Below are 27351 nucleotides of genomic sequence, written 5' to 3' on the forward strand. Positions count from 1 at the left end.
GGATATTACACATTCATGTACAGTAGATGGCGGTATGGACTCAAATAGCTTACGATCCGATTTTGAATCAGGCACTGCAGCAGACAGCTATATTCGACTAGTAGGGTCCTTTCACCTCTGAGCTGGCTACGATTAGCAGCTAAACATGCCGACTGTCGGAGTTAAAAGAGACTTTCTCTTTAAGGCTCTGGGCCGAACATACAGTAAGTTTTGTCGTTTTCTTTCACAATTAACTGATAAATTGTCTGTCTTTGATTCTATGGGCGTTTTAGACTTTGAAAGAAATAAGAAAGCATGATAGCAACTGAACTTGCTGCCTGTCAGCTCATTGATTGAGTGCTAACAGCTAAATTCAGCTAACCATCAAGTTTTATTCCATAACGTTTTTAGCTTCTGAAAAACATGCTACTACTTGAGGGCAGATTTCTGTTTATTTAAGCGTGAGTTATTTTTTGCTAGCGTTTGTGTTGGTTTAATAAAGTAAAACGCCTCACATCTCTTCAGCTTATGTCTGTGTGATTGCATCATTTCCTCTCTTCCAGCTGCAGACACATCGTCAGATGGCTGATGAACTGAATATACATTATTGCTGACAGTTTTTCTCTTGTTATAGCCGATGAGGAGTTTGACGAGTTATGCTTTGAGTTTGGATTGGAGCTGGATGAAATTGTAAGTGATTTATTTTGGTTACATAAACCCAAAATGCTTGTTTATACTTGATAAACAAAAACACTGCAGCTTTACTGGCATGAATTGTTCAACTGCCTACAAGGAATCTGGAATTTTCTTTAAAAAAAATTAGTAAAATATAAAATTACAGATGATTTGTAGACATGAGTAAATACAACAACAAAAGAAAATTATAAACCATCATTGCTCTGGTTCTGTTCCAGACCTCAGAAAGGGAGATAATCAGCAAGGAGCAGGGAGACTCTAAAGCTTCAGATGCATCCGATGTTATTCTGTATAAGATCGACGTGCCAGCTAACCGCTACGACCTGCTGTGTCTGGAGGGGCTTGTCCGTGGTCTGCAGGTCTTCAAGAATAAGTGAGTCACACCCTGCTTCATTGAATAGGAATGTTATCCAGTATGATCAAATGGTTTGTTGGGGGAAAGAAATGAAGAATTTCTGATTTAAATACAAACAATTATTGTTGTTAAAAGCATCTCTTTTTTTTTTTTCTTGAATTGTTTTACTTTTGATACAAATAAAATATTGTTTCAGGCTCGAGGCGCCTCGATACAGACGCTTGAGCCCAGACAGTGGGGAGTCTCAGAGGTTGATCATCACTAAAGAGGTGTGAGAGAAGAGATTTGTTGTGTTGCCTGAAGTTCCTTTTGAAAAACAGAACATTATTTTTTGAAGGGAATAAAGTGTTTTTGATGTGTTTTCTCCAGACAGCAGCAGTGCGACCCCATGCCGTGGCAGCAGTGTTGAGGAACATCACTTTCACTCAGGAGCGCTATGACAGTTTTATTGAGCTGCAGGAGAAGCTACATCAGAACATCTGCAGGTCAGTGCAGAAGAGTAATGACGTCTGAGCACCAGGTGGAGGTTTCTATCACTTCTGTAGTGTTTTTCCAAGCTGATCTACTCACAACGTAGGCTGCCGGTCAGCGCTGAGCTTAGGCGGGAACACCTGGAATAGGAATTATCACGATATCTTGTGGTACTATTATGATTACAGTAAAAATTGTAACAAGAACTAGTTATTACTTCTTGTTTAGGTAACTACCCGGCTCTGACTGCATGGCACAGCAATCATAGCCCCCCAAACACAGACACAGCTGTTGAAAAACGTATGCATTTGCACTATGCTTCTTTAGGACATCAGTCACAAGGAAGTGTGATTTGTATCACCAAACTACTCGCACATTTGAAAATTTATTGATCTTTATTGATCCTTTAGTTGAACAAATAATGGAAAAAATAGTAGAAGTAACAGACCTGACAATAGGGACCATTAATTAGAATTTATGATGTCAAAAAAGGTCATAAATAATTTATTTTTCAAAATTATTATAAGAACTTTATCATGATAACTGATAAACGATATAATAAATGCCCACCCCTAACATGGAAGCACTGATATCACAGTCATGGTTTTGGATAGTTGTTTTTGTTCTTCATTTTTTATTTTATTTTATTTTAATATGGGGCACTTGACATTTCATATCAATAATGAGGAAAGCATTCAACATAATGGCTTAATGAACAGGACTCCACAGATGAATTCAAAGTGCTGAATTAGAGCAATGAGTTAGGCTTTTTCAAGACGATATCCAATAAAACTGATTGACAGAGACAGAAAAAGCATTTGTCTTTTTCATTCATTCTAACTGAGTCAAGTATTAACTGTGTTTATCCAGGAAGAGGAGCCTGGTTGCCATTGGCACCCATGACCTGGACACCATCTCAGGCCCGTTCACCTACACAGCCAAAGCTCCCGGAGACATCTGCTTCAGACCGCTAAACCAGACCAAAGAGTACACCGCTACCCAGCTCATGAGCCTCTACAAGGTAAAAGCGGTTTTAGAAACCTGGGTTTTGGTCTTCAGAGCAGCTCATTATGCTAACAGCTGACCTAATCGTAATCGTGTTGTTCACACAGACAGACAGTCACTTGAGACATTATCTCCCTATTATTGAAGACAAGCCTGTGTATCCAGTCATCTACGACAGCAACGACATTGTACTGTCAATGCCTCCTATAATCAATGGTGAGATTTTATTTTCTTTTTCAGTTTTGTGGTAAACTTGAAAATGAACAAGACTACTGTACAGTTTAGACAATACTGAGTTAGAAAGTTTGCTCTGGCTCCAGGGGACCATTCAAAAATCAGTTTAAAGACGAAGAACGTCTTCATCGAGTGCACGGCAACTGATCTTACTAAGGTAATACCGAGACAAGACAAATGGAAACTCATCACCTCTTACTGTTGCCATTAGAAACGGGCTCAACCCTCGCCGTGTTCTTCCCTGCAGGCAAAGATTGTGTTGGACATGATCGTGACCATGTTCAGCGAGTATTGTGCTCAGCCTTTCACGTGAGTCTCCGTTCCTTCAGCCACCTCTGTTTGCTGAAATAGGTTTTCACTTCTAGTTCAAACTCTCGGACGTATTGTTGCATAAAAGCCACAAACATGTCACTAGGATTTGCTGTGATGGATCAGGACAAAGTAGAAGATAATGAGGAAGTTAAATGAAAAAAAGTTGAATATAAAAATTTCTTTGAATATTTAAAAATCTAAAAAGTGTGTATTTGTATTCAGGTTGATGCTTACAACCATCTGCAGAATATCTGTCCATTCTACTTTTATACATAGTTTGAGTTCAGTCACACTGAATGAAGAGCATCTTTGAACAGCAGCTTTTAAGACTTGCCACAGATTCAGTTGTAGTTGAATTTATATGGATACTTCTGCAAGTCTGTGTACATTTTATAAAATTGTTGCCAAATCTGTTGTTTAGAGAGGGCTGAAAAGTAGTGCTGCAACTAACAGTTATTTTAGTAATTTATTGTTCTATTAATTTTTCTGATGATTGATCAGATTAAGAAGTTAGTAATTTATATTTAGTTTTCATCTTAACGATATGAAAACTACATTAAAAGATTCAAATAAAAAATAATTTAATTATATGATACATATATCGCAGCAAATGGCCTTTTTCATCGTGATTAATCCGATTAATTGGTTCAGCACTACTGAAACAAAATTCAGATGCCAGAAAGTTATTAAGGGTTACATTGATCATTTAATGATCTCTTAGTGTAACCTCCAGTTGGACGCCTTGCTTTATGCTTCGTTTGTGCTTGCTTTGCTTTGCTAAGCTCACAGTCGCTGGCTTCACAACAAAGGCTCATGAAGTCATTGAAAAATATTGAATTTCTCATTAATTTGTTTCTCCTCTGCAGGGTGGAGCAGGCTGAAGTGGTGTACCCAGATGGAAAGACCTGCATATACCCCGTACTGTTTCTACTTCTATTTTCTTCTTTTGAACAGTAATCACTTTACTGACATGATCTCTAAATCTTTGCTGTTTCCTGGTTTGTGTTGCAGGAACTGGCTTACAGGAAGGAGAAGCTGTCTGGCGAGTTCATCAATAAAAAAGTTGGCATTAGGTAACTCATTTGAATTACTCATTGTGTTAAGATATGCAAGTTACATGCATGCAAACCAGCATTTATACAGTTTCAAAGTTTCCAAGTAAATATCGAATCTTCTCAGATGTTGTAGGAACTCCATCAATGTTTCAGCAATAATGGCACTGCATCCAATTGTTTTCAACAAAGACAAATAAGTTTTTTTTTTTAAACAAATGCTGACATTTTTCCTTCATTCCTGCTCCCATCAGGGAATCAACGGAGAGAATTGCTCAGCTCCTGACCCGGATGTGCCTCCTCTCCCAACCCACCGGCGTCGGTGACGAGATCGAGGTGGAGATCCCGCCCACCCGTCCTGACGTCATCCACGCCTGTGACATCATGGAGGACGCCGCCATCGCCTACGGGTTTAACAACATCACCCGCACGACGCCACACACCTACACCGTAGCCAACCAGGTGCCACGTCTTGGTTTCTATAAACGACTCGTCTTTAGAAGCACCAGACAATGTTACATCTTGTGAAACTCGTTTTTGTTTGTTTGCAGTTTCCTCTCAATAAACTGACAGAGCTGCTGAGACAAGACCTGGCAGCCGCTGGGTTCACAGAGGCTCTCAACTTTGCTCTGGTGAAAAAAGATAAAATTACATTAATATAAACCTTAGCTTGCTTTTTTTTTTTTTCTGTAAACCTAAAAATGGTCATTATTTCACTTGTTTTAGTGTTCTCAAGAAGATATAGCAGACAAGCTTGGAAAAAAGATCTCTGAGACCCGAGCTATTCATATTTCCAACCCCAAGACTGCCGAGTTCCAGGTGAGATGCAGTTTGACAGAAACACAGAATAATTACATACACTGACTTTCCCACTGAGCACAGACTCACTCTGGGATAAAGGATGAGGCAGATTACTTGTCAAATAAAATCCTTCTATGAGAATTATCTTGCTTTCTACCATCTATCCTCTACTGTAATGGTAATTCTCTCAAAACTGTTTTCTATTTAACTTTAACATGAGTGCTGTACAGATTTTACCATTTGACTGAAGATGCGTCAATATTTGTCCATTTATTTATTTATATTTTTTTCATTTCAAATGTACTTGACCGGAAACGAGTACAATATTTTTTTGACTAATGTTCGCACCCTACAATTTAAAATTAATTCTGAAAATGCTTTTATGTGGGCACGCCGTGATGGTGTTCAAAGCAATACAAGAGGATTTAAAGCTATTTAAAAATGTGAAAACTATTTATAAAATTAATCGCTAGTTGGAGATGCTACAGAAAGTTTAAAATGTCAATTCTGCAATTTTTTTTCTTTGGCTTAAAATGATATTAAAACTTCATTCTTTTGAGAATTTGATACATCTGTCATCACCATGGTGACACTTCCTGCTCATTCTGGGTCATCCCTTGGCATTCTCAAGTTCATCCAGATATAAGAGTATAAACTTATAAAGAGTAAAAACTTTTTTGCAAAGAATCTCTTCCCTTCATCTGATCCTATAACGGAACATGATCATTTTAAGTCAAACTTTTCAAACCATGTCGATCCGACTTGTACTGTTATTCTTCCACTAGGTGGTGCCCTTTTCCTCTTTACTAATCTGCCGCCATGCTTTCGACTTTCCCAATGTTTTTCTTCCTCCACCAGGTGGCGCGCACCACTTTGCTTCCTGGTTTGCTGAAAACCATAGCTGCCAACAGGAAGATGCCCCTTCCTCTCAAACTGTTTGAGATATCTGATGTGGTGCTGAAGGACGAGAGCAAAGGTGTGAATATGCTTGAACGTGAGACGATGTATGACACGTTGCCCATTTGGAGGTTGCTGTTGCCTGAGTAACAGAAATCAGATATTTATTTTTTTAGAGGACATTTTATTTTTACTTTTATTTTTTATTAAATTTGTATTCATTTTTTATTTTATTTTTATTTTTAGGTGCACAAATGCACACCGCCAACAAATTTGAGCATCGTTACATTAAATTCTTTCCTCCACCCAGATGTTGGGGCAAGGAACAGTCGGCGTTTCTGTGCTATTTATTACAACAAGACTCCGGGCTTTGAGGTGATCCACGGCCTGCTGGACCGAACCATGCAGCTGCTGGAGGTGAAAGCAGCTCGTGGAGAGGGATACCACATCCAGGCTGCAGATGGTAAGCAATCTGGACTCAATTAAATCCGATAAGGAGTGTGCTCTATTGGCTCAGAGTCCATTAAAACAGAAAAACACAGTTTTATGGAGTTTTTTCGTTTTTTTTTTAGATTTTTAATTTAATGATCAGAAACATGATATAAGGCAGGTTTTGTTTGGATTATGTAAATCCCTAACCAGCATTGGTTGTTAGGAGAGGATTGTTGATTTTGCTGTTTCCATGGTAAATTGTGCAGCTTAGTGTAGGTGAAATCTGATGGGGTTTGAGGTGCAAGTGGAAGTAGTGTAGTGAGCATGTCTACTTTGTAAATTTAGCCTAAGATCTGGATGGTTACATAAATTACAAACACAAGTCCTAATGACTAATTCAGTTTGATTTTAATATGCTTCCTGTTATGTCTTTTCAGTTGCATTTTTAAAAAAAGTAGCAACACGGGGGCTGTAATGTTATTTTGACCAAGTGATCTTATGAGCCAGATATAGTCATTTAGATACAAGAAGAGCTTTTCTGAAAAGCTCTGTGTTTAAGGAGCAAAGATGGGCAGAGGATCTACAAGTTGGCATCCAGTCATTTAAAATCAATCCCAGCACAAAGGGGGAAGCACTTGATTCACCTCCTTCTAGTTCCAACCCCATGTGGTCCCAAGATATGGCTCAGGGTTGAAGAATTAAGATCCTGGATAAAACTGAGTTCCCTGTATACTGTATACATTCTCTGGAAGACTTGGAAAGTGTTTCTCCAGAGGGAGATCCCTGAGTTTCCCTACTGGATCCATTGCTTTAGGACTCCAGCTCTTTACACACCGTCACTTTCGGACCTCAGCTTGCTCTGAGCGATACAGAGCTGGCTAAAAATGTTTTTGTCTGAACCGGTTAATGATTTCACGCGTTAATCCAAGGCAATAAAATTTGGAGCGTGACATGGTTATTGCACATGTTAATTACAAGGTAGTCTTAAAGAATTTGAAAAAATATTTCCCAGACTAGTAATGGTGTGGAATAAAAACAAAAAAACAAAAAGTGATTATACTTCCAGACTGTTTGAGATTGTTCTGACTACATATTAACTGAAAAGATATCTGAAATTATTAATACTGTTGAGTTGAATTGATGATTGAACTAATCATCAACTAATTGAGTAACTGATTCATTAACTGGAGTATTCTGACTCAATAAAAGACCTGTGGATGTTTGTTGCAGCCGAGGATCAACATGTCCCTTCATGAATAACATTCTACACTGTTGATTGGATAAAATGTAGGAACCCTCTGAATAAATCAGTACTGTGTAAGTGCTGTGATTAGAACAAAACAAAGCAAAACAAAAATAATTGATATTTTAAGAATATTGGCAAATTTTCAGTATCAAGGAACTCGAGTTAGAATAAAAAAAAAATGTTGCTTCTGGCTGCGTTACATGTTTTCACATCATTTTACAAAAGCGGGTCTCATTTTGTCCACCATCCAACGCTGCAATTGGATCACAGTTTGTCAAATAAACTGGAACAACACTGGACTTTGTTTGTGCTATCATTTACTCAAAGTTGTCACATCAGCTTCAGTGTTTATGAGGTTGTGGGCCAAAATGCAACCTTCTCCTTTTGTGATGAAATGTGTCAGAATGACCTTCAAAGGGCTGTCTGTCACGATGAGAGATGGAGTAAGAAACGCAGAACCACAAGCTTTTTCAAACCCCTGGCCGCAGTTCTTTTTTTTTTTGCACTGCAGAGCATGAATGTTATCAATGTGGAGGTGGAACAATAATATCTGAGGAAGGATGTTAACTTGAAAAGCAGAAGGATGAGTTGGGCTGATTTCGTCTTCCATCCCTGTGAAATTGGCAATCAGAAAGGTTTGTGTTTGTCATGGCTTCTGTTTGCAATGGAGAAATCCATTGCAGTGTTGGATTTCTCACTCATCTCCTTTTCTCCATCTCCACCCACCTTTTACTGCCTTCATCCCTTGGCCTGCCTGCCTCCAAGGTCGCCCTGTCGGAGATTCTTCCGGTCTCAGACGGTCCATTCAGACTGTAAATCAATGCGCTTGAGAGCAGAGAGGATCAAGGGAAGGCAGACAGGGAGGTGGAGGAGAAAATGAGAGGAGACCAAAGAGTGTGACAGTGCGACGTAAGCCTGGAGGAGCGTGCACCGCCTGCGGTGTGCAGATCGGGCATGGGAGTCACGTCAGCTACTGCAGTGCTCAGCAGTGGGACAGAAACGCAGCATACAATTTTCTTTCTTTTTCCACGCTGCACCTTTAGCGCCTCCCCACATATGCCAGCGTGTCCTTAGCCCCATTACAAGGTCATGACCCCAGCTAACCTTTCAGGCATCCTCACGATATGTCCATCCAAAGGGCGAGGCAGGACCCCTCCAGGGGAGTCCGTGTCAGGTTAGCTTCCATTTCCAAACCTGGAGAAAGGGGATGACGTGACGAGCCGAGGGATCCGCAGTCAGACAGGATCACTTAGGAGACGGATGCCCATGTTTCACCTAACAACTGTGTCCAATGCAAACCCCCGGTCCATTTATCAGGGCAGGGACTTCGACCTGGAGCAAGTCTTTTATTTGTTCAGATATCGATTTGCTGTTGTCACAGTTTGTGTGATTAAAATGTGGCTCACTGAATACTCTTGATTGAAAAAGAAAAAAAAAATGGATGAGTAGAATTATTTGAAATATATCCCAAACATAGAAGGTTTATATTCAGACTCAAATAGAATTAAAAATTTTAGAAGAAAAGAAAAATGGTTAGTCTCACCAAGAGAAACAATTGTTGAACATATTCGTCATGCTCATTCAATCCTCAGATGTTATTCTTCATATCGGTGTTTCTCAAGTTGTGCTACAAGTACCACTGTTGGTACTTATTTCTGTTCAGCTGGAGAAAGTCATGACACACCCACGCATTGATTTGATAAGCATCTGTTCAATTCTTGGACTGGTTCAGTTGCCTGGTGATAATGTAATGTAGACCTGTGTATCATCTGCATAACTGCGATAACTTATCTTATTTGTTAACTAGCAGGAGCCCCAAGCTGGAACCTTGGGGTACGCCGCATGGGATTTTTGTCAACTTTGATGAAAACTTACGCACTGACTCAAAGTTTCTTTCTTCAATAAGATTTGAACCAGAAAGTCTGAACAAGCACAGAAACATCCAGAGGCAAAATACATCATATTTTGTGTCCATTTCTCTATTTTTTTTAAAATTATTATTATTTGAAACTGCTATTTTTGAGTAAATGCAAATTATGGCAGCTAGACTTTCAAGCTCCCTTATTTTTTTTCTAACAAGGAACAAGGACCGACTATTTACTTCTGCATTAAGTGCTACTAAAAAGCTGTTTTAGGTCTTTCTATAAAATATTCCTCCTATTTTACACCAAGTCAAGGCAAATACCTGAGTTAATTGTCTTTTATTTCTAACCTGAAGTTGCCTGTTTGCAGAAATGAAGCGAGAATGGTTCTAAAGTGAAAATAGGATTTTTGATTAATAGTCTCAAATCCCACAGCATCATCAGCTGGGAAATGATCGATCCGCCTGCCGTTTCTGCTCCTGAAAGATGAAGTGTGTGGAATGTTGCCAGGCTCCAGCGGAGGATTTTCATTGACGGCTCAGTTATTTAGGATATACCCCGGTGCTATTTATATAGTTGCCATGGCTTCCCATTTATATTGCAAGCTAATGACGTGCTTGCCAACGCAAGCAACTCCACTGATAAAGTCCTGCTAATGGACACGGGGCTAAAGTGAGGGGTAGAATTACCCCGCCGCGATGTCATCCCCTCTCGCTCTGGTCCTCTTATTATTCCCCCACGGTGATGAGAGAACGTCCAGGCTGTGTGCTCTGGAACCCATTAGCAAGACAGCGTGGGAAGAAGCAAGGCATTATGGGAGCATGCCACGTTTGTGTATGTGTGTGGAGAAGGGGGGGGTGGTTACTGTAGTAACCACCGCTTCCTGTCATCTCTTGACAAGTCTGTTTGCCAGTCTGTTTGTGAAAAAAAATTGAGCATTCAGTTTTGAATATGACTGGAGTCTATGAGGACTTATGGAGTACGCCGATTTTTATCTGGGAGTTTTGTTGCACACAGGAAGTTGTGCCTCGTTTTGGGGTGCGGAAGAGCTGAGAGTTGATGACGAACGTGGGCGAACAAATGATGATCATTAAGCCTGAACCGAACAATTTCACCCACACTCTGATTTACTCACACATCTGTGATGTGGAAGAAATCCTTGTTTTTCAAAGGAAAAAATCATCTAAGAGACAAATGGCAGCAGTAAAAACTGGCAGACAATAGAGACCACAGATGGTGGATTAGATAAATATGCATAATAACTATGCTTTTGGTTCTTATTTTCCCATTCTTTTTAAGGACTAAACTTCAGTCATTCTTAGAAACACGGATGATTAAAATGTAAAATTTATTTTGGATTTTCTCTAATTCAAAAAGGGTCAAAATCACACATACATGCATACAGTCAAACTAATATTTAGTGAAATATCCCATAACGAATTGCATTATTGACCTTGAAGCCGTAACAGACACTCAATGTTGAAACTCTAATTTGTATATTGTTCTGAATATTCAACCTTTATAGAGAGAGCTTTTATGATAAAAACAGAGTTGTTTGGCCACAGTGTCAAGAACAATCTCTTAGTGACTGAAAGTGATGCTTTTGGTGGCCAAAACCTATGTTTCTAAAATTTACCTAATATCTAAACCTTATCGTTGAAACTTGGAAATATTTTGCTACTTCCACCAGGACAATAATCCCAAGCACACCTCAAGGCTATTCTTGGACAAGATAAATCCAGCAGACAATGAGCTACTGGAACACTGCCTTCCTTCATGATTCTCATCTCCCTTCAGTGCTCCTTCTGAAATTTCTCCCTTTCAGCTGGATTTCTTTGAGTTGCTTTTATACAAAAAAAAGAGTTCTTAAAATACACCTATAAAAGCTTTTGGTCTTTTCTGATATTTTTTTCCAAGTTTAAATTTTTTAAAAACGTTTCTTTCAGATTCCACCTTCTTCCCGGGTCGCTGTGCTGAGATCTTTGTCCGCGGGACGAGTGTTGGGCGTCTCGGAGTCCTTCACCCCGATGTCATCGGCCGCTTCGAGCTGACCATGCCCTGCTCTGCTTTGGAGATGGACCTCGAACCTTTCCTGTGATTTCACCTTCCTAAACGTCTACCAAACATTTATGGGTTGCTAAATCAACCAGATGTGTAGTTTGGTTTTGTGTTTATGGGTTGTGATTTTGGTCGTCTGTGTAATTGGTGCACGAACCAACCAGTGTGTACAGCTTTGTAGTGTTGATCCAGTGGTTTTTAAATAACACGGCTGTTTTCACAAAATTAAAAATTAGCGTGACTTCTTTGTGTTTGTGAGTCTGTGTGTGGGTTTTGCATGCATGCATGCCCTTAATTTTGGCTTCTCATGCATTCATTGGTGCATGGTGAATAAACTCAGTGACTTATTATGTGTTGCTTTGATTTTTTCAGTGGCCACACTGCTGAAATCCTCCTCACACATGACGTTCCCATGCAGGAAACCTTCAAGCACCCGTTTCCAGCTCTCAGCCAATCCCAGCCAGCTCTGCCATCTCGCCTGCCTTCAACTAAAACAGTGCTTGGCGATTTGAGCTCACACGCAGGCCTCAAGGCTCTTAATGATTTCCTGGCAGACAGAAGCTACATAGAGGGTTTCACGGTGTCCCAAGCTGACGCCGCAGTGTTCGATGCCATTCCCTCTCCGCCCTCGCAGGCCTTCTGCCACCTCCGACGCTGGTACAGCCACATCAAGTCCTTCCATACCGAGAGAGCGCGTCTCCCGTCAGCCAGGAGTCAGTTTGTTCTCCCACCCACTCCGCCTGCCTCCCCAAACAACAACAGCGAAGATGACATCGACCTTTTCGGTTCCGACGACGACGAAGAGAGCGCAGAGGCGGCTCGGATCCGAGAGCAGCGCCTGTCCGAGTACGCGTCCAAGAAGCCGGCGCTCGTCGCCAAGTCCTCCATCCTCCTCGATGTCAAGCCGTGGGACAACGAGACGGACATGGCCAAGATGGAGGAGTGCGTCCGTAGCGTCGCTATGGAGGGCCTGCTATGGGGGCAGTCCAAGCTGGTGCCAGTGGGCTACGGGATCAAGAAGCTACAGATAGGGTGCGTAGTGGAGGACGATAAAGTGGGCACAGATCTCCTGGAGGAAGCCATCACTGGGTTCGAGGAATATGTTCAATCTGTGGACGTGGCTGCCTTCAATAAGATCTGAATCGGACAGAATTAACCGACTGAATGACATTGGCTAATGTCAACTGGACCCGGCTGTAGTCGGTGTGGTAGCTTTCCATAGAAACTCAGGTGCGTCAAAGACTCTATTCTTTGATCCGTTGCTTTGAAACATCAAATAAAAGCATTCTGATGTTTGGCTGAGCTCTCTTCTGAGTGCATCTTTTCATATGGCCTAATTCAGCATTTTTCACTGAATCTGTAATGTCTTATTTGCTTCTCAAAGGGAAACTGTTGCAGTCAGTGAAGCATTAAATTAAAGTAACCTGCACAGAAGGCTGTCCATCTTGAAAATGAAGTCTGACAGGTGTGCCGGCATTCCTTCTAACTCGACTGCAGCAAAGCTTCACACTTACCATGCGGTGAAGCAACAGATGGTCTGAACCAACCAGCAGATGGAGAGTCTTTGAGTGTTGGAGGAAAGCAGACTACAGGATTCATACCCATTGAACTTTTTCACATTTCAAACTTTTGTGTGCTTTTGTGTGATAGCCCAACACAAAGTGCATAGAGTTAACCCTGAATGATTCATATCGCTTAGTCTAAGTTTTTCCGATAAGTTTCTTTTTACTGGAAGTGTTGATGTGATGGTGGCCAAGCTTGAGTCCCCATTTCAATCTGATAGAGAATCTATAGAAAGGAGGCCTCCCAAAAAGGATATCAATGATTTAATCTAACTTTTTCTTTAAATTGATATCCTCAAAGACATAACTGTTTGGTTAGTTGGTCTTTATAAATTGTTCTTAGGTGTTGGTATATATACACACACGTTTTTTCTGTTGTTCCCCTGTGATGGACTGGCGACTTTGTCCTGTCAAGTTTTACCTGCATAGATGCATAGATCTTCTTTTCACCGTCGTAGCATAAATTTCTTAATTTCAACATACTTGTTCGTCACCTAATTAAACGCATTGAAGTTTGTGGTTGTCTGGCAAAATGTGAGAAAGTTCAAGGCTATTAAGTAAAGTGAAGTTGCAACATTTCAGTTTGAAACAAATAGCTGCACTCTCTAACCTTTGATTCAAACAATCAAATTTAGAACCATGAAAGCTTTATTTCTGTGTGGACAAACTTTTTTTTTTTATTTACAGCTAAGCTCTAGATCAGTCACAAGTCTTATATACAGTCTTATATAAATCATTTCCACTGAGGAGTCACACTTTCACTTCTTTTTCAGTTTATAAAAGCTCAATAATGTATGGTGAGATAAATATGAAGTTCATTGTTGAGGTAATTACAGATCAGTCTTACTGGATGCCAGATGGTCATAGAAGCCCAATCAGAGCAAAGACTCTGTTGACCAATATGGAGTTAACCAGTCCCACAGCTGTGTATGTGACAAACTTGGATGGTACTTCTATCTCCTTCCTCCTCCTGGCATTTTTGTCCGTTTTCGGAACATTGTACCAAGAGTACAACGCGTCCAAACTCAGCTTCCTCACTATCTGCCGAGTTCCCACCAGGGCAACGACTCCCACCAGGCTGCGTCCAGCCCCTCTCGCCACAGACAGCGCCGTTACTGTGGGTAGAGGAACAGGCAACGGCCCCCGGGGCTCAAAAGTGTCGCCCAGCTGCACATTGGCCCAGTATCCCACTGAGCAGCCAGCGCACACGCCGAGAATGGTGGTGGTGTCTCCTCGTGTGGTGGTGTAATGGTCCAGCTCTGGGTATGTGTAGCTTAGGAAGAGCAGCAGTGACAGAGCAATGATGGGGGACAGAGGGCTGGTCAGCTGGAAGCTGTCGAAGGATTCCCAGAAAGGGTAGGTGAGTAGAATCAGGACGGCAGTGATCAAAATGCCACAAGCCACATCCTGAAAGCACAGCAATGGCAGCATTTAGTCAGCATGTCAGATGACGTAGAGTCATTAGGTTTGATTCTTAATAACTAAAATCCAGCACTTCTGCAAATCTGAGACGTATGAGACTTTATCATTTGTGCCTATAAGCAGAATTATTGCCCAAATCAAAGGTTTTGCATCGATGCCACCTTCTGACATTCACTAGTTGGCAGCTGAGTTACATTGTTCGTAAAGACAACAAAGAGTAGATCTAAAAATGCATCATTAATGATCCAGGCTTTTGTGATAAAGCAAATGATGGTTGTAGTTTTAGCAATGGCAGCGGAGGAAGTGAACGAAGCCGTTCAGTCCGTGTTGGACATGCTTCCAAATACTGAATAAACTTTGTTGAATTAAACGTCATTTTTAAGGATCCTCCACTATATGAACATATTTCCCTGTGGATTGTTGATTTTTCTTTTTTGTTGAAAGAAATATGTACACAAAAAAGCACAAACTAGTAAGACCAGTTAGTTGAGGATATTTCTGCTAAAATCCTGCATTTGCTATGTTTATATTTCTACAGCCTACATGTTAGGCTATAGAAATGTGAAGATACACACGTGTGTGTGTGTGCGTTCGTGCGTGCGTGCGTGTGGGGTGACTGGCTCACCAGAACTGAGTGCATGCCAGTGTAGAGCCGGCTCAGAGACACCAGAGACGAGAGCGTCGCAGCAATCAGCAGGCCTGTCTGGAAGCAAAACTGACACAGAAACACACGTTTACCACCAAGCATCACTTTGACACGATCACAAGTTAATTCTCAGGAAAAATTGCACACTTTCCCCCAGATATTCATGTTTACATCAAATCTTTTCATATTCACATGCAACTCCTCTCTGCGTCAGCCTCCCTGACAACACCTCACTACTCCTTTATCTTGCTAGTGTTTCTCTCTTCCTCCTCCCTAGACTCCCGCATCCCTTCCCCCCCCCACACACACACACACTTTTACCTATATGGTGGCAGCTTTTATCCCCCATTCCCATTTAAATAACAGTGAGAAGAGAAGCCTCGTGCATTCATTCACCTCCGTGCCTTTTTTTTTAAAGTCTTTTCCTGTCCTTTGCAGCTGGAAGCCTATTCAGTGGTAGTTCATAAAGAGGGAGGGGTTTTATTTCTGAATGGCCACAAAGGATGCCAGGGACAGGAGGGGTGGGGGGTTCGGGAGTCAGTCTGTGATTGACTGCCGTGACCTCCGACCTGCTTCGGGAAAAGGCTGAGTTGCCCCGAGGACTTGAGCAGCAGCCTGCTTCTCATCTATATCTGTGCGTGCTCTTCTCTGTCAGCGGATTCCTGGAGGAATTTTAGGGCACAGTTAAGCGCTCTACTGTACTTTTGGTGTCTCGGTTTTTGGTCCAATTTCTCTGACCCTCTGAGCAGAGATCAATCAGTCTGACAGCTCCGGAGCCCGCTTAAAACCTTCCGGCTGAGGCGATTTCTCGTTCGCCCTGGTCTTCGCGACAACACAGAGCTTGATTAAGGCAGCTAATGATTGGCTCGTTGAGTGTTTTACTGACTTGGCAGTTGAGATGGAGAGATAAAAACAGGAAGAGTGAAGAGGAGGGAGGCGGAGAAGTTGGTCTGACAGTCATTGACTCGTTGCAGTCTATCAGAGGATGAAGCAGCAGCTCGATGGGTGTGGCTGATGTGTGACTGATGGTGACGGCTGCTCCTGCCTTTCACGGCCCATTGTCCAGCAGGCAGGACAGCATGTGACGGACAGCAGGACCACTCCCTTCATTTCAATCTGTTGCCCCGAGTCTCAAAGTACTGCAAGTCTGGGAGGATGCTGATTTAACTGCCTTGTTGATTATAGAAGGCGGTGCAGTGGCAGCCATAATAGTGGTAGTGACACGTCAAACATCTGAAGTAAGGACATTTTATGAATTAAGCTGATTTAAATACGGTTTACAACGCATGCAGTTATATTTACTCAATTGCTTTTACTTGAGTAATGTTTTTATGAACTACTGCTACTCTTAGTTGAGTAAAATTTCAGAATACTCTGTCCAACTTCAATGAAGAAAGGACAACCATATTTTAACCAAAAATATATGAGACAGAGACACACTTTCTATCTGCTGAGCCTGTCGTGACATTTGGAGATTTATAAGACACACTAAACAATATAAATTGTCACTGGAAGTACATTATCTTGTATACGCATTACCTACTGTAAGTAATAACTTCATGTGAAGTTTTAATATTGAAAAAATAGGATTTTAAAAAGTGTTTCTTCTGCTTGAATGTGTTATTTTGTATTTATTTGTTGTAATTCTTTCTATTTTGGTCTTTAAGATGCCAGAACTTCCACATAACTTCATAAAAAATATTTGTTTCAAGACATTATGCTAAAATATAAAATCAGATGTTATGATTAGTTACTCAGTACTTGAGTTGCCTTTTTACCAAATACTTTTCTACTCGAGTAATTTCTTGGAAAACCACTTTTTTACTTTTACTTGGGTAAAAAGTGGCTGTTCACAATGAGAAACGCACAAAGTCCTCCTGGACTTCCTCACGGTCATACAAAAATTGACTCGGCAGGCCATAATGGTAGGAAACACATTTTTGTTGAACAATTTGCAGGAATGAACTGCCAGTTATTTAAAACTTATCTTTCTCCTCTTTATTTTAGTTGGGGACTTTTTTTTCTTTGTTTGGTTTAATAATTTTTAAATAGGTACATTTAGGTTAATATCAAGATAGGCTTCTCCTGTTTGTTACTTTCAGCATTACCTTCACTCCGAAGCTATACCTAGATCCTCTTTTGTTGTGAAATCTCTTGTTAACAAAATCATTTTAAATAAATCCCAGCAGCCGCAAACTGTGTGCGGTGCCTGCTTGAGCTCTGAGGAGGATGGATCCTTTGTTTTATGATCTGGCTGCTCTTAGGTTATGACACTGATGATGGCTACTAAATGTGTGCAATCAAAGTGCAGCTTACTGAGAGTCTCTTAACTAAATATTGCTGTGGCGTCTGCACACATTTCAGCCAGTGCAACTGAAATAGATCCAGGTTTAATATAACTTGTGCGCCCACTGTTTTTGTTTTTACAACACATTGGACACGTGTTGTTTGGAATTGGGTTTCTAAACAACAATTCAAATAAGGTTTTAAAAGCCCAAAATGAAAGATTAATGCACACGATGAGCGCATGTGAACTTCTCAAAGGAGCTGTGAAAGACTCTAATGGAGGCTGATGAAGCCATTCCGAATTGTGTGGTTTTGGAAACACTTTAACACTCTGCTTTCTATTAACAGTGACGTACAGAAGATGCTCCTAATTGGCACTTCCTAGTCATACAGACTCATCCAAAGTCAATTATGTACATTTCAATTCAGTCGTAGTCATAAAACAGTTCAATCAAGTTCAGTTTATTATGATTAGTGGTGAAACGTTTTCTAAGAAAACCCAGCTGACAGCACAGAGTCACTGAATTTGCAGCCATCTTCCTCCTGAACCAATGTGGAGGTGGTGCAACGGACTTCCCTATGTTTGTCTACATGTGTTTGTCACCACAACGGCACAGCTTGAGAACTGCTTCCTTTCTTACTTCGAAATAAAAGCCTATTTCGGCTCTGTGGGACAGACTCCACTTTGACAAGAGATTTTGGATAGGATTTGCTATTTTGAAAATGAGCTTGATCATATTTAATAATGAAGTCTTTCTGGCAACTTTCGTATGAATTGGTTTGTATTTCAAAGAAAAGTAAAATCAACTATAAAAAGACATAAATTGCTTTTATTGGTCCATATTGTGCAGTCGCACTCTGATATATCCACTATATTTGTTGTCCAATTAACCTGTGGAAGTAATGTGGATTTTTGACACATGAATGAAGCCCAAACCCAAAGTACTAATCCATGATGTTTCAGTGGAAACAAACACGTGCGCTCACCTGTACTCTGGAGGGAGCACTCAGTAAAAGTGTGAAGGAGATGGCAGTGGCGGCCATCGCGTGGGTGGACGGCAGTCCGTACTCCGCGTCCACGCGCGTCTCAAGCTTGACCACAGGCGGCGAGGGTGGGCGAGGAAGCTTCAGCAGGTCCTTCATCACCTGGCCAACGTACATCACCAACTGCAGCAGAGATATATATATATATATTTTTAAGAGTTTTCATTAATGCTTAATGGTAGCAGTTCACGTCCTTTTAAGCTTTCAACACCCAAAAGATGTTGGCAGACGCTTCCCGTGTATTGAGGTATAAGCCATACTAATGAGTCAGTTGTAGGATAACACAATCAGCTTCAAAAACCATTACATGCTTTATTCTTTTATGCTTACTGTTTTGGTCTTTCTAATCATTTTGGCAATACATAGTCAAAGAAAATACATTTTAATTGTTCTTTAAAATGTAAAAAAAAAAAAAAAAAAGCCTTCAAATGCGGAATGAACTAGGACATACTTTTGCTCCCACTTACAATGACTAAAGTCAGACACATTATGCATCACATCAGTTCCTTGTGATTATTTTTGCCTTTCTATTCTTCACTAATTATCTCCTGTGAGGATGGCAGACTGATATCAGCTGGCTGATAGGCCGAGCTCTTTGCTTGTGTAGCCTCTGTTGTAGGCTGTGCTCTCTTAGCTTCCTGCTATGACTTATGTGGTTTGAAAAGTTAAATATTTCCAAAAACAAACTGTCTGCCTCATACACGAGAGAAAAAATGCCTTTATTTGTCTGGCTGACCAGCAGTGCAGAAGGGGCTGCTTTGTTCCTCTATGACCCATGTTATGACGGAAAAACGTAGGTACTGTGAAGCCCTTTTTTTTTTTTTTTTTTTCAAAATCCTTGGTATATTCTGATACTTGTTATCAACCAATAACTTGCACATTTTAGTTACTTATACCTCCATATTTCTTTGACAATTAACCTTTCTGGCTAGTAGCCAGGAAGGAGTAAAAAGAAGCAGAAAGTGCAAATAAAGGAGGAAAGATTTTTGAAAAAGTGAAAATCTCGATGACCATTTGCTTTGAAACCAGCCTTCAGTTTTCATAAATATCTAATCCACATCCCGACTCCAGGATTAGGCTGCACAAAAGTGCAGATCCCACACAGTATAAAGTGCCGATGCTGCAAATGTGCAGTAACTAAATCTATTATAAGAAACAGAGTTGAAGACAGCAGACTTTGCTGACACATCGTTTTCAGCATCTTTGGGTGAGAGTATGCTCTTCATCTGACAAAAGACCTGAGCAAGGTGAATTCACGTGTGGGTGTTTATGTCTCTGCATCTGCACCCAGCCAAATCTGCTGCATATTCTCTTTCATGAGAACATGCGAGTGGATAGGCCGGACCGCTCCGGCTCCAGGTTTATTTAAAGCCAGGCCTTGTATATTTAATGAATGGCTGTCTTAGTGAGGAGCAGGAAGGCAGCGAGAACAGAGGGAGCAGGATAGTAATGTATGTGTTTAAGGAGAAGAACAGAGAGGTTGTTATTACAATCCCATTTGACACAGCAATCAGCGAGATTTTGTTACCATGGCAAAGGAGACACTAAAGTACCTCGACGGATCCACTGTTTCGGCTCATGTGGAGACACAAAGAGCTCTTTAGGACTTGAGGCAGACGCTGAACAGGAGGAAGGCAGGCTGCAGGCAGATTCGCTCTGTTTTAGCCACAAGGGCATTTTACTGAGGGTAAGCGACGATGATAGGAAACGAGACCTGAAAAATAGCACACTTCAGCCTGACTCCTCACATAAATACTAGATGGGACTGCAGCCAGATTTTTGTTTTTTCACAAACTGATCTGCTTAGCTATAAAAAAATCTTGTCATGCAGGGTCAGTGCTAGAAATTGAAGACAGTAGAGGGGATAACATTTTGACCGTTGGAGTTTACAGTTATGATATAGTCAGCTAAAAAGTAAATTATCACAGAAAACTAACAATGGAAAAACAGCAACTGAGTTTTACAGTTTCCGTAAACTGCAAAACAAAATTGCCTGTGTTGGACCTCCAGCCATGAAGGGCTGAAAACCGTAGGCTAGTGTACCTATGTGATTCAACAGTGCACTGCATTTACCTACTTTCAGCTTCAACGGGAAGAAGAGGAGTTTCAGGAAGGAAACTCTGTCATGGACAGCATAAAGCGCTTTGGAGTCCTCTGGCTTAATAAGGTGCCACACAAATGCAGGATAATTTACCATTTACCATGTAAAATGGCTCAGACTAAAGCCCATTCCTGGTACTTTCGTGCTTTGCACTACTTTATTTTGATGTGTACCATGAAATATCAATAAAACACAATTAACTTTGTGGCAAAATGTAAACAAGAGTAAAAATATTTCTGAGAATGAGTGGCTTCTCCATTTGTTTTCATGTATGAAATGAGAAAATAATATACTTTTCCTCTCTCCTGCCAGTCTGTGACTGTGTAGTGGTGTGTGTAATGATATATATGGCAGGCGTTGTTACAACACCAATCTAAACTTATAACACTCTAGCTAACACCTACAAATCTTTTAAGGATCTACAATGACCATAAGTTTGCAGTAAAATCACAACACTGACAATCTGAACTGAAACTAAAGCGGGGAAAAAAAAACTAAACAATGTTGCCCTTTTATTCACTGCAGCCTTGTTATGTGCAGATGCTGTTTTCCATTTTTTGTTGCCCTTGGGTCATTTCTGAATATAAAATGTCCTATTACCATATTCATCTGTACTTTACATGCACAACTCCTAACAGAAAACAGGCAATAAACAAGGGACAGACAATGGCAAGCCCATTCTGCACACACACACACCGCCACTGTGTATTCATACGATAATCCATACGAGAGTGTGTCTCTGTCCTCACATACACCGAGTCTGGCGGCCAGCTCGAGTAAGTGCATGATGCGACACCCTTATCTTCTACACAAACATCACATTGAGCTGCCTCATTGATGGCTGTGACATTCACATCAAAAGGCCTGACCCTACAGACAGACTTCGCACATTAAGGGAAGAGTTAAAGACTCCCTGACTTTGTGAATAAGTATATTGATCGAGCCGAGAGCAGATTGAGACTTTGATCTTTCCACGTTTGGATCGGACTGTCGGGTGTGTATATTTTGAGACGGTGGGCTGGTGAACAGGTCGTTGTTTATAAGGCTGGAGAAACGCTTTGTGTGTCGGGTGTTTTTTTTCCCCTTCCACCGTGACATGACTACAGTTTTTCTTAGTTGCTCTTGTGCATTTCTTCAATCATTCTTGATATTTGTAGAACAATTAAGTGCATTTCTTTTAACAATTAGTACAAAAAGCTAAACACTGTGGGTTACTCCAGAATCCATGGTGAAGCTGGATTTCACTCCAGAAAACATGCTTTTTTTCTCAAAGTTTGTAGTTTGTCTCTTAAAAGTCTGACCAAGTCATTGTGATACAGAAAGAAAAAGACAGCACAAAGGAAAAAAACATAAAAGTAGAAATAGGAGCATAAGACAATCTGCTTAAGGAAAATTTGCTGTAGGAAATACAGCGAAGTTTTCCTACATTTTCTGACTGTTATGGTAAAACTAACATTATACCAGCAAGTTTATTGCAACTTCTGTTTTACCATAACTTCTTACTGTTGTGGCTTTTTATTTTTGTTGGCCCTTCTAGGCCACTGTATAAAAAATATACACTACCTAGAAATCACATTTATAAAATCCCTCAGATTTGCTTCGAACTGATTTTTTTTTGTTGTTGTTGTTGTTTTTTAAATACACCAGAATCCTGGCTTAATGTTAGCTTTTCTTAATATATTTGGCCTCTACTGTCACTACCTGTAAGCATACTTTGAAATATTCCCCCTGGCAGAGTATTTGCATGATTCCCAATGCATTATGCTGAAGTATTGCAATACTACGATGCAATTCTTGACCACATAGTTTCTCATGTCTACTGTTTTCTAAGTCAACCAAAGTCGACCTGCGATGAAAACCAAGAAAGAACATTAAAGGACAGTGGTGAAGCATGTGTGTGTGTGTGTGTGTGTGTGTGTGTGTGTGTGTTTGTGTCTGTAGCTCAGCCTTAACCTTAGATAACTCCAACATCACAATGGCAAGGCGCTGTAGCGAGTGAGAGGTGTAGGGTGATGAGCCCCCGGGGCAGACAGACCAAATGGCTGGTCCAGAGAGAGAAAGCTCAAACGCTGATGGGGCCAATAAAACGCTCTGCAGAGCGAGGCTGGTAATGCCTAACTAGAGGGAGGGCAATGAGTGTTTTTAGCAGGCGACAGAGAGATTGCAAGTATGCGTGTGTTGGAGTTTATGTGTGTGTTTGAAATGGAGTTCACACGGGGCCGTGGTGCACCAGAAGAATGGACTCTCTTCCTCCTGGGGGAGCCAAACAAGGGGTTCAGACACAGGGCACCCACCAAGCGCTTGAGGCAGGGACAGAAAGAGCACAAAAACACGCTGCCCATCACACACACCGAGGGACTGAGGCGGTATGACTGCCTGTGTGTCACTGAAAATGTCATGAAGGTTTCGTTTGACATGTTTCCAAGGTCTCCTGTCACACAAGGCAGGACACTGTCTCAATAAACATCTAAAAGAGAGAGCCAAGCGGTCTTCTGGCACTGATGTGTCCTCATATGTGTCGCCTTGCTATGTCAGGGGCCCTAGACTAGTTGGCCCTTGTGTCCCTGCCTGGGGATATATGGCCTTAGTGGTGTCAGAGACAGGTCACTGGAAGGAGGTCAAACGATGAAAGGAGGTTGAAAGGTGAAGAGAAGGAGACGGAGCAACATGACAAGAAAGGCAGCATTGTAAAGGAGGAGAGCATCATCCTGATGGCCTGTGTTTGTGAGGTTACCTCGCAGATACCCATGGCCAGAGGTGATCTCTCTTTGGCTGAAACTTACGGTCCACATGTTGACGAGGCGGCGGCAGAGGAACGGGTCCAGATTCCAGTGTATGCAGGGCAGGCAGGTGATGTAAAACACTTCATGACCCAGACCAGCCGAGAACAGGAAGAGGAAGTGGAGCAGCCAGTTTCTTACCTCATACTGAGGCTTTTTGCAGTCCTACACAGAGGAAACACACATTTTAGGTTTGGGTTGAGGTTTAGAAATCACTGACTTCCAGTTCATAATGTTTCTGTGAAAAAGTAAATTTTACTGTTTTGATCCTACTTTAATGTTTTAGATTGTGAAAAACATTTTAACAAAGATAACCCAAATATCATTTCCAGACTTTTAAAAATGATGATTTAATTTGTTTCTATCTCTTTGGAAGAATTATAGAATTTGATTTCACTCCAGAATTTGACTTTGACTTTTCAAAACCTTCCTTTTGTTCCTTTCAGAGGTGGACTTCCTGCTCCCAGATCATCACACTGCCACCACCATGTTTGACTGTTGAGATGATGTTCTTTTTTCTGAACTGGTGCATTAGTTTTATGCCAAATGTATCAGGATATTTTTCCAGTACTCTTTGGGATCATTAGATGACTTTTGACAAATTCCCTTTTGAAAACAGTTTTTTTTTTATTTAATCTGGCTGTCAATGTCTATTATGTTGATGTGTTTGTTAAAGAAAAGTAAAAATGTACTAAATGTATCAACCAAGAGTAGCACGCAACAGTTGCAACACTGCTACATGATCTGACTCCAAGAAAACTTAGGCAGAAGTTGCCTAAAAAAAAAAGAAATTTTTCCTGTATGTAATTCTTGCGTAGGACAGAATCTCCAAACTATGTCCTACACACAAATTCTCCTTGCTGTGCCCTGCCAGTCAGCTGGTTGAAAGACAAATACCACACTTTTCTCTCAAAAGAAAGATGATTTTGGGCATTAAGGAATATTTCTGTATTGAAAATGAAGGACAATCACCAGCTGTGCTTTCCGAACAGAAAAGTCATAACACTTTCACAAGTACACTTTTATAACACTTTTACGAGTACAGCAGAGAAGCTATGAAACTTTGATTGGGTCAAATCACATTTTTATGCAAGTTTTACACACCATTACATACTAGTGAAGTCAACAATGTGCTATATACTTATCAGCATGAGAAATATATTGTTTTAAATCATAGTGTTAATACAGTAATTTTGTAAATCTGTACAATATGTGTTACACCAGGAGAAGCTCGTACTTGGCCCTGCCTGCACAGGCTGACATAAAACATAATAGAAGCCAGCAGAGGAATCATTGGAATAAGATTAGATCATTAGATCCAGTTTTGCAACCAGCCCACTGTCTGGTGGCTACACCCTTTTCCTTTAACCTCATGTTGCACACACACCACAAAAATGAATTTACTATGGTGTTTCATTCAACAACTCATTCAAATGATTTCAATTTGTATCACATTAATGGCTATTATAATTGGTTGTGTGGATTGCCCAACAGAGTATGGATTTAAAATACAACTATCATAACATTTGTGTTTTCTTATTTTCATTCAGTTCATCGGAACATTATTGGAACCATAATTGGCGTTGTTTAGTAAGCAGAGTTTTAAAATCTCATTAATTCATTCTGTTTAAGTGTCTGCTCAGAAATCCTCAGAAAATCTGCCCGAGTAAAGTCTACACACCTAATACATGAGTTCTGTTGATTCAATCCTAAATGTTTGTTTAATACATCTAATATAGAGCATATAGCCTTTTATATGAAAGTAAAGAGTGTAAACATCCTGTACATAACTTGTCTTGCTGCGCAGGAAGAGCAAACGCCTGACAAACAAGAAAAGCCAGTCAAACTTTGGCTTGCAAAACCTCTGAATAAATCTGACGCTTCGTTTAAGCATGTGCTGCTCTCCGGTTGGTTTATTCTTTTTCATTCTAATGTATCTGATGCAGGATCTACATGCAAACGAACTCCAGTTCTCTTCTTTTTCTAATGAAACACACATTAGCAGAGACATCTAATGACCTGGTATTGATAGTTTGAGTTGCTGTCCTGCCGGTCCCAGCTTCCCTCCAGCTGCCCACGTGGTTTCTCCCGGGTGATCGGGGCTCCGTTCGCGGGTCGGCTCCTGCCGGGGCCTGGATTCGACCCTTCGACCCGGTACAGCCCGCATCTTCTCTGGAACCGGGCCACAAGCTCCGGATCCTGGAGGTAGGCCATCAGCTCCTGCATGTCAGGTGAGTAGGCCGACGGAGCAGGAAGTGTCGGTGCGCGACGCGGCTGATCTACCTCGCGTAGAGGAGATCACGGAGAATACGAGTGCGAACATCCCGGCCAGGTGCGGCTGCTGTGTCACAGGTGAGCTCAGCGGGGGCGGGGCTACGACAGGGATCAACCAGTAGCTGTGAGTCTGTAGTGGTGATTATGTGACCTTTATCCCAGGATGGTTCAGGTGATGTTATAAAGTAAATATAGCAAGTGGAAAGTATTTATTGCCTAATATTGCTGCAGGGATTCGTGAGGATTCGTAAACATACGTCAATGACTGATAGGAAGAGAGAGAAAGAGACAGAGGGGGGTAGGAGTGAGAGTGGGAAGAAGGGATTACCTGCAGATTAGGTTATGTTTCTACCTGCGTTGCACAATAATTTTTTTTAATCAAATTTTCTTTGCAGAATTACAGAAGCTCAGTCAGACTACAAAGAGAGTGGCTGTCAGCTGCAAGTTCTGATACAAATTCTTAATTGGATTTAGGTCTGAACTTTGACTATTCCATTCGAAGACATGAAGATGCTTTACTCTTAGCTGTGATTGTTCATTTTAGGTTGTAATGCAGGAATGTGTTCTGTCAATTCAGTCTCAAATTTTATTGTATTTTATTTTTATTTTATTTTCAAACCTCTAAAAGGATTGCTTTGTATTTTATTTCCCATCCATTCCTAACCAACTTCCCTGTCCTGTTTAGTGTTGTTGGAAGTTGAACCTTCACCCCAGTCTCACGTTTTTCTCTGCCTGCAGAATTAAAGCATCCCCACTGCATGATGCTGCCACCGCTATGTTTCACAGATGGTCTAGTGTGCTCAGGGTGACGTGAAGTATTTTTTCCTACACAGACAGTGTGAGCCCAATTCTACATTTGAATTCTACATTTATAGAAAGGTCTCAAATTTATCTAGCTTAAACTTTAATGGAACTTCTTATGGCTTCCTTTCAGCAATTCTACCTTCGTGCCACACTTCCAGAAAAGGACAGATATATTGCATGCATAACTCACAGTTGTCCTTAGGACAGATGCAGTGGATCTGTGCAACTCTTCCAATGTTACCATGTGTCTTTTAGTCTTCTGCAACAAATACAAACCCATCCAAAAATCAAAGCATAAAAAAAACAAAACAAACAGAACCACCAGAACAGGTTTGTACTTTAGGCTGTCATACAACTGAAGTACTGTCAGCATTAAATGTTACACTTTTTAAAGTTTTTTTGTTTGTTTTTTATGCATATGCTATCACAATAGCACGTTGCAGATACTAAAAGAAAGTATTTTTGTTTCATTATTCGTTATTTCATTGTCTTAACTATCAGCAGCAGAACTACTCCGACCCTTTTCAGGCTTTATATCAGCAAAGAACTTTAACCTCAGAGTGTGAAGCCTCATATCAGACACTAATAAGTATTTATAACACAACGTCTTCTCTGTCCCCAAGAATAGACGTCAGCACGAACAGCTGGGTACGCACAGCTGTTTACCACAACATAAGTTATGACTCGGTATTATTTTGGAGGACAGTTTAATCGGATCAGACCACAAACTCAGTTCCTGTAGAATAATCAGCTTCTGTAGCTTCTAAAATGGCTGCAGTGTTCCTTTGAGTCATCACCCATTTGTCCTTTTGGATTTGCTCGGCTGTATTTCTTCTGTCCCTAAACAGATCAGAATTCATCTGGCTGCAGCTGTCCTTTGCTCCAGCATCTGTTAACCCCCAGAGGTCTAGTGTTGCTGTAAGCCATGGTACTTTGAAAAAGTGTTTGAACCCTTGCACTTTTTTGCACCTTCAGTCTGCAACCACAAACCTTTGTGTGTTTTATAGGGATTTTATGAGACAGACTAATGAA

General features: G+C 40.9%; 2 protein-coding genes across 2 annotated transcripts; one reads left to right on the top strand and one right to left on the bottom strand.

The window, feature by feature from the left end:
• The first annotated feature begins 70 nt into the window (after positions 1-70).
• farsb (phenylalanyl-tRNA synthetase subunit beta) lies at positions 71-12702 on the top strand. Its single transcript, XM_015042928.1, has 18 exons — positions 71-203; positions 614-669; positions 894-1048; positions 1227-1299; positions 1400-1515; positions 2372-2522; positions 2614-2722; positions 2827-2897; positions 2988-3049; positions 3919-3970; positions 4064-4125; positions 4359-4566; positions 4656-4736; positions 4831-4923; positions 5764-5881; positions 6113-6265; positions 11289-11436; positions 11773-12702. The coding sequence occupies exons 1-18, from the start codon at positions 146-148 to the stop codon at positions 12539-12541; spliced, it is 2535 nt and encodes an 844-aa protein (XP_014898414.1). The 5' UTR covers positions 71-145; the 3' UTR covers positions 12542-12702.
• An 893-nt stretch (positions 12703-13595) lies between these two features.
• sgpp2 (sphingosine-1-phosphate phosphatase 2) lies at positions 13596-25860 on the bottom strand. Its single transcript, XM_015042931.1, has 5 exons — positions 25261-25860; positions 23245-23406; positions 18304-18483; positions 15010-15099; positions 13596-14369 (listed from the first exon to the last, which is right to left on the bottom strand). The coding sequence occupies exons 1-5, from the start codon at positions 25465-25467 to the stop codon at positions 13824-13826; spliced, it is 1185 nt and encodes a 394-aa protein (XP_014898417.1). The 5' UTR covers positions 25468-25860; the 3' UTR covers positions 13596-13823.
• Between the last annotated feature and the right edge of the window lie 1491 nt (positions 25861-27351).

This window comes from Poecilia latipinna, unplaced genomic scaffold (genome assembly GCF_001443285.1).
Source record: "Poecilia latipinna isolate Pla-1442-1.1 unplaced genomic scaffold, P_latipinna-1.0 Scaffold608, whole genome shotgun sequence".
Lineage (NCBI taxonomy): Eukaryota > Metazoa > Chordata > Actinopteri > Cyprinodontiformes > Poeciliidae > Poecilia > Poecilia latipinna.

What these genes read in the sequence shown, in the direction of transcription:
- sgpp2 (XM_015042931.1), bottom strand. Translation starts at nt 25,467, where the DNA reads ATGCAGGAGCTGATGGCCTACCTCCAGGATCCGGAGCTTGTGGCCCGG. An exon ending in GTGCTCCCTCCAGAGTACAG is followed by an intron (nt 15,100 to 18,303) that starts GTGAGCGCACGT and finishes TTTCTGTGTCAG; the next exon opens with TTTTGCTTCCAGACAGGCCT. An exon ending in CTGGCATGCACTCAGTTCTG is followed by an intron (nt 14,370 to 15,009) that starts GTGAGCCAGTCA and finishes CTGTGCTTTCAG; the next exon opens with GATGTGGCTTGTGGCATTTT.
- farsb (XM_015042928.1), top strand. Translation starts at nt 146, where the DNA reads ATGCCGACTGTCGGAGTTAAAAGAGACTTTCTCTTTAAGGCTCTGGGC. An exon ending in AGGCTCTCAACTTTGCTCTG is followed by an intron (nt 4,737 to 4,830) that starts GTGAAAAAAGAT and finishes CACTTGTTTTAG; the next exon opens with TGTTCTCAAGAAGATATAGC. An exon ending in CCACATCCAGGCTGCAGATG is followed by an intron (nt 6,266 to 11,288) that starts GTAAGCAATCTG and finishes CGTTTCTTTCAG; the next exon opens with ATTCCACCTTCTTCCCGGGT.